The 9175-nt window shown below is 39.9% G+C and overlaps 1 protein-coding gene across 2 annotated transcripts in view; it reads left to right on the top strand.

The window, feature by feature from the left end:
• The first annotated feature begins 273 nt into the window (after window positions 1-273).
• Window positions 274-9175, top strand: part of GRB10 (growth factor receptor bound protein 10) — a 62416-nt gene continuing 53514 nt past the window's right edge. The window contains exons 1-2 of one of the 2 annotated variants that reach the window (XM_054381672.1): window positions 274-482; window positions 3207-3348. In XM_054381672.1, the coding sequence (XP_054237647.1) occupies window positions 301-482; window positions 3207-3348 (324 nt within the window). In that variant the 5' untranslated portion in view covers window positions 274-300. The remainder of the gene's footprint in view (window positions 483-3206; window positions 3349-9175) is intronic. The other variant, XM_054381671.1, reaches the window with a different exon arrangement.

Genomic DNA, 9175 nt, shown 5'->3' with positions numbered 1-9175 from the left:
GACGTTATTAAAAATCCCACTAAATACTACAGTAAAAACATTTCTGTCAGTAGCTTTTCACCAGGAGAAACCAAATAAATGTCCATTGCTGGTCATTGTTAGCTATGTTTTTCTGTTCTAAAAAAATATGTAAAAAATTTCTGCAGTAAAATTTTGCACTGGAAAAATGTAACTATAAAATTAGGTGATAATTTTACTGAAAGTTAGTCCTTGGTCTTTTCAGACTTCTTTTATCTGATTATGCTGCCTTCGTTTTGTCTTCCAGATGATGATGTGGACCTAGAAGCTTTGGTAAATGACATGAATTCCTCATTTGAAAGTTTATACTCTACATGCAGTATGCAGTCAGAAACCACTCCACTCCTTCAAAATGGTCAGCTCAACCGCAGTCAGTTGCCAGCCTCAGGAGCTGGTGCGCTGCAGCCCATGTCTCCAAGGCAGAAGGTGCAGCGGTCTCAGCCAGTGCGCATTATGGCAGTCAGGTAGGATCAAGAGATTTGCCTCCTTTTTTTTAAAGTTGTTGTGAGCTAGCTTCAAAAGAGACTGGACTTTTGCATAGGCGAAAAGATGTACCAGGTGGGTGAAGGACATACATTTTCCATATATTTTGTAAAATGCCAAAATGCTACATTTTCACCTTTTTTCAGATCGGTGTTTGATGTACTTGTAGCAGCAGACATGTAGAAGCAGCTCTTTGGTACCAATATGCAGAACTAGCATCTGTATTTGGTTTTATTTTAGAACTTATGTCCATATTTACATTTATTTTTTAACAGTATACTTCTCAGGTATACTGACAGTTTTTTTGGGTTTAGAAAACATAAGAGATCATATAGGTAGATGAGGGTGCATCCAGCTAGTTTTGATACACAAAAAACCCTCTCATTGTGGAGATATCCTGAACAGTCCCAAGACAAAAAAAAGGAGCTCATCATAATTATTTAACTGTTCCATCTGGAGCACTTTCAGCTGTTGCACTTGAGTGTGTTGTGTGAGGCATTGCAAAAAAAGAGAAGTATTTGCCTTCCTGTTGTTGGGATAGGGTCTTGAATTCAAGCTTGAAGTGGAATGCTCTTGGTGGTGATGGGAGAGTCTTTAGGTGATGCTGAGGTTCTGAAAATCATTAGGCAGAAGGAAGAAAGGAGCTCCCATCTGAATGAGAGGTCAATTACCTGAATCAGAGAGATTTTGAGTATTCTAATTAAGTGTCTTCTCCAAAAGAAGTGAGAAGTAATAATAATAGAAAAATCCCAGTTGTGGAAAGAGTTACTCCTAATTCTTTGCACTGATGTATGTCCTACAGGAATAGTACTAAGACAGGCAGCTTTTCTGTCTGAGCAGATAGTATACTCAACCACTGTACAACAAAGTGTGCTACTGATGGCGATTACTTTTACAAGTATTTAATACTTAACCTTGAAAAGGGCTCTACTTGAAAAATTGCTTTCTAGGGTACTGTAACTGTTGGTGCTTTGTAAATATCTCAGTCAAAACACTTCTTTTAAACTGTTTTTGGCATTTCAAAACGTAGGAATCTTTTTTGAGAAAACTCTGCTTTTCCGAACTCTGTACTTGCATATGCACAGGAACATCTTGTGTTCAACATTAAAGAAAATAATGGCAAAACTTCTGTTCAGTGTTTATCTAGACCCCTTTCCCATAGAGGGAAGGTTGGATGTGCCTTTTTTGCAGCCAGAATGGAATGGCTGACATGGTAATTTTCTTAAGAACACAGTTTTATGTGTGTATGAATCATGAAGCAAATTATGCTCTGCCTGTACTGCTGTAGTGGAGAGTGCAGCACAGTGAATTCTCTTTTTGAGAAAACCACACCTGTCTAATGAAGTTGAGTCTGTAGTTCCACTTCTTATAACGGAGATCAGTCAGAACCTTGCAATACAAAGCACCATCACACAGCTGCCGATAAAAGTCTACTGGGCTGAAGAAATCTTACAACATCCTTTACCCTGTACCGTAGGGAAGCACACACACACTAGTAGCACAAAAAGGAACAAGCAGATCAGGTAGTCATTTGCATGGTTATGGTTGGACTCTGCTATTTATAGCAAAACCCCACATCTGTAAGGCTCATTTGGTCGAACACCAAGACAACTGAATTGCAGGATAGAGTTGCCTGCAGAGCAGATTTCTCAGCAATTAATCAGCCTCCCACAGGTGCTGGTACAGGCAAAGCCAGGGAGTGTACCTGGAGAAGGACATGCTGCCAGAGACAAACCTATCAGCTGTCTCCCATGCAGCTCTGTTAAGGTTCTGCTTGATGACAAGCATAGGGAAAAATGAGAGCAAATTCAGCTTCTAATGATTAGCTTCCACGATGGCCGCTAGATGGTGCCTTCTGCAAAGGCATTTCAGGCCAGCTGCTGCAGGGTCGTGTAGTGCATCTATCTTCGGTGCTGATGTCCTACAAGTAGGGAAACCTAAACCAGTTTGTGTGGTAATGAATAGGTCTTACATATTTTCAAACTTTCCTGTGGCAGTTTATAAGCTTTAGTTTTTCTTTTGTTGGTGTGGGCAGTACAGGAACTTGAACTTAAAACTCTATTGGTCCTCCGTAGGCTTGTGAGGCGTATCTCAGGAGGTGCAAACTTGTCTGAACAGTAACCATACAACTATCATGAGAGGTTGTAATTACAGTTTATTATTGAAGCTAAGTCATTGCATTTCCATTTCTCCAAGCAATGCAGAGTTGCTTGGAGATGAAGTCTGGGATTGTGGTGAGGTGATTAATATTGGTTTCAGTATCAGCTTAGAGACTTTACAAGGGTTTACCTTCATTTGCAGAGTTTGGCTCCAAGTGACTCTGCGTGTGTTTTCTTCTTTCATGTTGGTTTGGAAGAGCTTAACTGACTTTCTGACACAGAGGGCTTGAGCTTGTAAGCTGGTGCTTACAACAGCAAGTACAGACTGCTATGTCTGTTTATTTTATGTGCACAGTTACCTTAGTTACTCAAATGAGTAACTAAATTATAAGCAACAAAACCGCATAGATGCCCGACTGATCATTTTTCACATACAGTTACCTACTTGGTGCTTGCACTTGCTGTAACTATGGCAGCCAGCTGCTTAGAGAGGGAATGGTTTTGATTCATTTTCTTTAGTATCATTATTATAAATAGTGGGGCAGGAGATTCAGGTCTAGTGATGCCAGTTTGCTTTCTTAATCCTTACTGCTTCTGTGTTTCTAGGCGTCTTCAAGAAGAAGAACAGCAATTCAGAACATCGTCTTTGCCAGCCATCCCGAATCCATTCCCAGAACTTTGTAGCCCCGCAAGCTCTCCAGTGCTGGCCCCTGGATCTTTACCTCAGAGTCAACCAGCTAGTAAGCATGTGAGTATCCAATGAAGCTTTGGGCCAGCATTCATGATCAAATAAACAGTGGGCTATTTCATTCTGAATGCAGAAAGAAAGTAAATATATGTAGGCTTTGTCTATGAGTAGAGCAGCACTGGCCAAGAGATTGTCTTCAAACAGGTTTCAGGCTGTGTTTAAAAGGTTTGTAAGAATGAAGTGTAAAATTGAAGCAAGTCTCTTTCAGATACATGCGTGTTGTGCATGAAGGAGTAATGCCTAATACCTTTCTGATTTTGTTATCCAAGGTAATGGCTTACTAGTTCAGGCATCAAGTTAATTTGCTTAGAATTGGATAGGAATCTGTGCATGTTATGCTACATATTTTCAGTGCCACAAACACAAACAGCTGTTTACTTTAAGGACATGGTGCTGCTTTCTTTTGCTATTTTTCATGAAGCTGTTCAAAAAGCAAAATAATGTTCTTGGAGCATATAATTAGGCACAGTTCTGTGTAACAGGACTTAATGGGAACACTGTCCTATGGAAAGCTGGTTCAGCAGCACTTTGGGTTCTTGACAGTGAACATAGTAGTCCAGAGTGATAACCTCAGTGACACTGCAGTGTTTCTTGTCTTACCCTACTCCACTCTGAGGAACATCCATCTTGTTTAGTATCAGTCTTTGTGCACCTGCTGGTTTGTGCTGGGATGAAAAGATTTATTGCTTTTACTGACTAAGGGCTTATAACAGTTCTGTGCTTGAGTACTTGAAAACATGATGATGTTTTGTATCACTGCTGAATTAGTTTGTAAGTAGCTCCTGCGTCTGCTAGGATTGCTAAAAGTTTTTGGGTGGACAGTCCAACTACAAGTGGTAAAGCCCCATGTATGGGCATCTTCTGTATTGCTTTACGTTGCCATAAAGAGCTGTCTGCTTTCTTGAAGTACAAAATGTATTGTCATTGGTTTTATTGTATTTCTTAAATGTACAAGACAGACAAATAACCAAATAATGCCCTAGGAGAAAATTGAGTCATCCTGGTGTGAATTTAGCAGGACTTCATCAGAGGCTGAGGTACTGGTGCTAAACAGAGAGGCTGTTTTGCTGATGCAGTGCTAGTCTGACTTTGGAGAGCAAAACCAAGGGGGGCAATTCTGCCTCCTGGCTCTTGCCAGGACAACAGAAATGTAGTTGCTTTTCTGAAGCAAACTGAGGTTCTTGAGGAACCTGCATTTGCCTTTCCAAATGTTTGCCACTTTCAGGGATTATTTGCCTTTTAGCTTTATGTTTACTAAAGTTAACCAAGCCACCTAAAGATTGCTGTGTAAAGCCTTAAGAACCCTAAATAATCTGTGCACCAGTTTTTGGTGGAATTTAGAAACTAGTGATTTAACAGCACATAAATATAAAAGTAAACAATCTTTAAATGTATATGACAACTGTAAAGATAGAATAAAAGTAGATTTCCCTCCCCCCTAAATTTTACTTTATAATTTTTTTAATGAAGTTAATCTACCTAATTTTAAAATGGAAAATTTTGACAGGCTTTTTAGAAAGCCTAAAATGAAATAAATATGTTGTGTGTATATGCTTGTGGCTGAAGCTTAATCAAAGACAATCCATTATAATGGTAAAGCCTTTTGAGGGTATGAGACAAGGAAGTAAAGCATGCTGAACAATAGTGGTTTCTTCTGTAAATGCAGATATACTTTTCAGTTTATCAACTGATTGGAGATAGATGAGAAACACTGTCTCAGGGTAAGGGAAGGGCAGGAAAATGTTCTTCTCTAATGAATTAGTATCCTGTCTTTAGTGAAGGAATGGGGGAAAAGAACTAAAAAAATCCTCTAATTTTTAATTATTTATGGACAAAAGAAAGAAAAAAATGAGAGAGAAGGTCCAATTTCTTCATAAAAAGAGAAAATTTTATTTTTAATATTTTAGTTTTAAATGCAAAGTATTGTTAGGTACAACAGTGTCCAACCTCCTCACAGGATGTTAGTTATGTTTAATCCAATTCTAGTTCCCTTTAGTGGAGTCTGCTTAAATATCATGAGTGAAAAAATGGACAATTTAAGAAATGTTATACATCCTTCCAACTTCATGCTATGAAAAAAATGTAAAGTTTGGGAATTTGAGCAAATTATTTTAAGACATGCTCTTGCTTAGATATATGTCTGTAGATACAGTATAGACTTCTAATTAACAAAACAAGTGATGAACTAAGTTAAAGGTCTGCATCACCATGTTTTAATATCTGAGCTGTGTTTTGAGAAAAAATATTAATAAAACATTAAATGCAAACCAAGACTGAGCATAATGATGCTTCATTTTAGGTTCTCTGCTTTTAGATTATGAACAAAGATAATACTGGAGGTCAAAATGAGCCATTCTGATTACACGGAATATATGAGATGTTAGTGAAAAGTAATTCCCTTTATGCCTCTTGAGGATTTGCAGGTAAATGTGCAAATAGCCGTTCCAGCTCTGATCACACAGGGAATCATAGCACACACGTGGTATGGAAGAAATGTTGCCTTCAATCAGTTGGTATCTAGGGGACTTGAGAGGAGCTCGAGTTAATGCAGAGTAAGAGGATTTCATAAAGGAGTAGATATTTGGTTTGCTGATCATGTGAAACAGTGCATATGGGGTCACTGAGAAGCAGGGATGTGTGATAACAATCAAACTATCATTAGTATTCTTTCTAATGGATCAACTCAGTCTTGTTTTTTAATAGTTATAAAATAGAGCTCTGCAATGATAAAACCTTGTAGTAGTTATACAAGAGGAATTTAAGAATCCATCTATGTTAAACACAGAAGAGTCTCATGTCATCTTGCCAAGTCTTGAGTATAAAGAAATGCCAGTTCTGTTCAGATTTCACTAAATAAAAACCTTTTACAAGTATTTTCCCCCCTGTGGAAAAGGATGCACCTGTGGATGAAAGTGGAAGAGCTTTCAAGTCACAGTATCACAGTGCATTAGAGGTTCGAAGGGACCTCCAAAGATCAAGTCCAACCCCCCTACCAAATCAGGATCATCTAAGGTAGTCTGCATGGGAATACATCCAGATGGGTTTTGAATGTATCCAGAGAAGTAGACTCCACAACCTCTCTGGACAGCCTGTTCCAGTGCTCCATCACCCTCACTGTAAAGAAGTTTCTCCTCATGTTGAGGTGAAATCTTCTATGTTAAAGCTTGTACGTGTTGTTTCTTGTCTTACTACTGTGCACCACTGAAAAGAGTTTGGCCCCCTCCACTTGAGTGACTGTGCCTCGTTAATGGCGTCTGCCTGCACAGCTATGTCTGTCTGCGCAGCCATTTCTCTCTGTGTAACTATGTCTCTCTGCACAACCATTTCTCTCTGTGTAACCATGTCTCTCTGCACAACCATTTCTCTCTGTGTAACTATGTCTGTCTGCGCATCCATTTCTCTCTGTGTAACTATGTCTGCCTGGACAACCATTTCTCTCTGTGTAACTATGTCTGTCTGCACATCCATTTCTCTCTGTGCAGCTGTGTCTGTTTGTGTACCCCTGTCTGCCTGTGCACCCCTCTCTGCCTGTGTAATCGAGTCTGTCTGTGTCGCTGAGTCTGTCTGTGTAACTATGTCTGCCTGTGTACCCGAGTCTGTTATCTCAGATTCTGGCAAAGGTCCCGCAGCTACTGCTGCTGGCTCTGAGTCAAAACTATCGGCAGCTTTCTCACAAACCTGAACTGTGATTTCCTGGTCACCGTAATCAGAAACCAATTCCGAACCTCTCTGAGCTTTTCTATGTTTCCTCTTACATCTACGCAGGTCAGAAGAGTGAGTAGCCTTACGTCTTTCTTGACACAGTGCTATCAGCAGCTATATGATTATTCCAAGAAACAACAAAATTAAGGCTAGCACAAGGTATCTAGGGTACCACTGGTTCCAAAGACCCTCTGTAGTTGTAAGAGGAGTAACAAACTCAAATGTGTCTGCTAGCAGATTCATAGTTGAGTTACCATATCTTCTAAGCCCAATAAGACCACAACAGAATTCAACAGCATTCAGTAACTTGTTCTTAACCCAAAGAAATGACTTATATGCCACATATCTCACAATATTGTCTATCATGCAGGAAACAGCCCATCTGTAGACAATCACACTGATAACAGAGGAAATAAAATTACTCAAAATCCAAAACAGCTTCATTTTGCTTCCTAATCTGAGCAGGAATAAATCATACAAGCAATCGAGCCCCACGTTGGGCGCCAAAAATAAAAAGTGTGTCGGTGTGAGCTGAAATACCCCCCCACCAACAATAACCAGGCTAGCTCAGTCTGGAAGCAAATGAAAAGCTGTATTTACAAGCAGAGTCTAAAATCTACAATGAAATGCAATGAATATGTACAAATATACAAAATTCACAACATTCACAAATATATACAATCAACAGAAAAAGCACAATCGATCTCCCTTTGCTTCCCCCCAAGGGGACCCTCCCAAAGGGGCCTCTCTCTCCCAGGAGCTTCCCCCCCAGACCCCCCCGGACAGAGAAGCAGAGTTAGTTAAGCAGAAAGTTGTTAACTTAGCTGCCAAGGTCAGTACGTGTTATCTTCAGCCAGAAGAGAAGAAGAAACAGCAGCCAGACAGCCCAGCAACTGCCCCCACTGCCAAACGCAGAATGTGCCGAATGCCTACTTTGTTTTGGGTAATAGTTCTTAAACATTTCTATCTATCCAATGGAAGTGTTTAGAACAATCGTTATTTTGCTTTCTTACACCCAATAGTGACTTATTTACATTCTTTCACTTTCTCTGTTCTGAACTTTGCAAGGAAAAATTAAAAAGACAGTTTCAAACCATCACACACCCACCCCTCAGATATATATACACATTGATGAGATCCCTTCTCAGTCTTCTCAAGACTAAACAGCCCCAGGGATCTCAGCCTCTCTTCATAGGGGAGATGCTCAAGTCCCCTAATCATCCTCATGGCTTTCTGTTGGATTCTCTCCGTTAGTTCTCTGTCTCTCTTGAACTGGGGACACAGTATTCCAGGTGTGGTCTCACCAGGGCAGAGGAGAGGGGTAGAAGAACCTCCCTAGACCTGCTGGGCACACTTTTCTTGATGCACCCCAGGATACCATTGGCTCTCTTGGCCACAAAGGCACATTGTTGTCCAATGGAGCACTTGCCGTTCACTGGGACTCCAAGGTCTTTCTCCATGGAGCTGCTTTCTAGCAGGGCAGCCTCTAACCTGTACAGATGCCTGTCATAAATCTTGAATTATATTTGCAGCTGAAAAATGGATTTTGTCTTTTTTCATATGCAAAATTTTATTCATGTAGCTGGAGCTTAAGACATATATTTCTAATTAGTAAGATGCTTCTGATGTTCATGAAGAAAAACTTCTTTACTTTCAGGCTGACAGAGCACTGGAACAGGCTGCCCACAAAGGATATGGATTCCCCTTTTGCGGGATGCTCAAAACCCACCTGGTCATTCCTGTGCAGCCTGTTCTAGGTGAACCTGCTGTAGCAGATGGTTGGGTCAAGATTATCTGCATAGGACCCTTCCAACCCCTACAATTCTGTGATTTTGTGATCTTTTTACTTGTGCCTTTGTTTTGTTTTGTTTTCTAATACACAGTTGTCAAGACAGCTTATGCACTGCTCTGTGTTGGTTTTATGCTCGCCCTTAACTTAGCAAACAAAGGTAAAAGCAGTAAAGCAGAAAAGTAGCTGTAATAAACCTTTCTTGCTTTCTTACAGTAGAGTTTGTTTTCTAATGACAGTGGAGCATTTTGTCTTACTCAAAGTGCACATATCAGAATAATATTTTTTATACATTTTCTAAGATGTGTTGAGTAATGGTACTGATTTCACCACCCC

Source organism: Indicator indicator, chromosome 6 (assembly GCF_027791375.1).
Source record: "Indicator indicator isolate 239-I01 chromosome 6, UM_Iind_1.1, whole genome shotgun sequence".
NCBI classification, from domain to species: domain Eukaryota; kingdom Metazoa; phylum Chordata; class Aves; order Piciformes; family Indicatoridae; genus Indicator; species Indicator indicator.
This window is presented reverse-complemented; position numbering and strand designations above follow the sequence as displayed.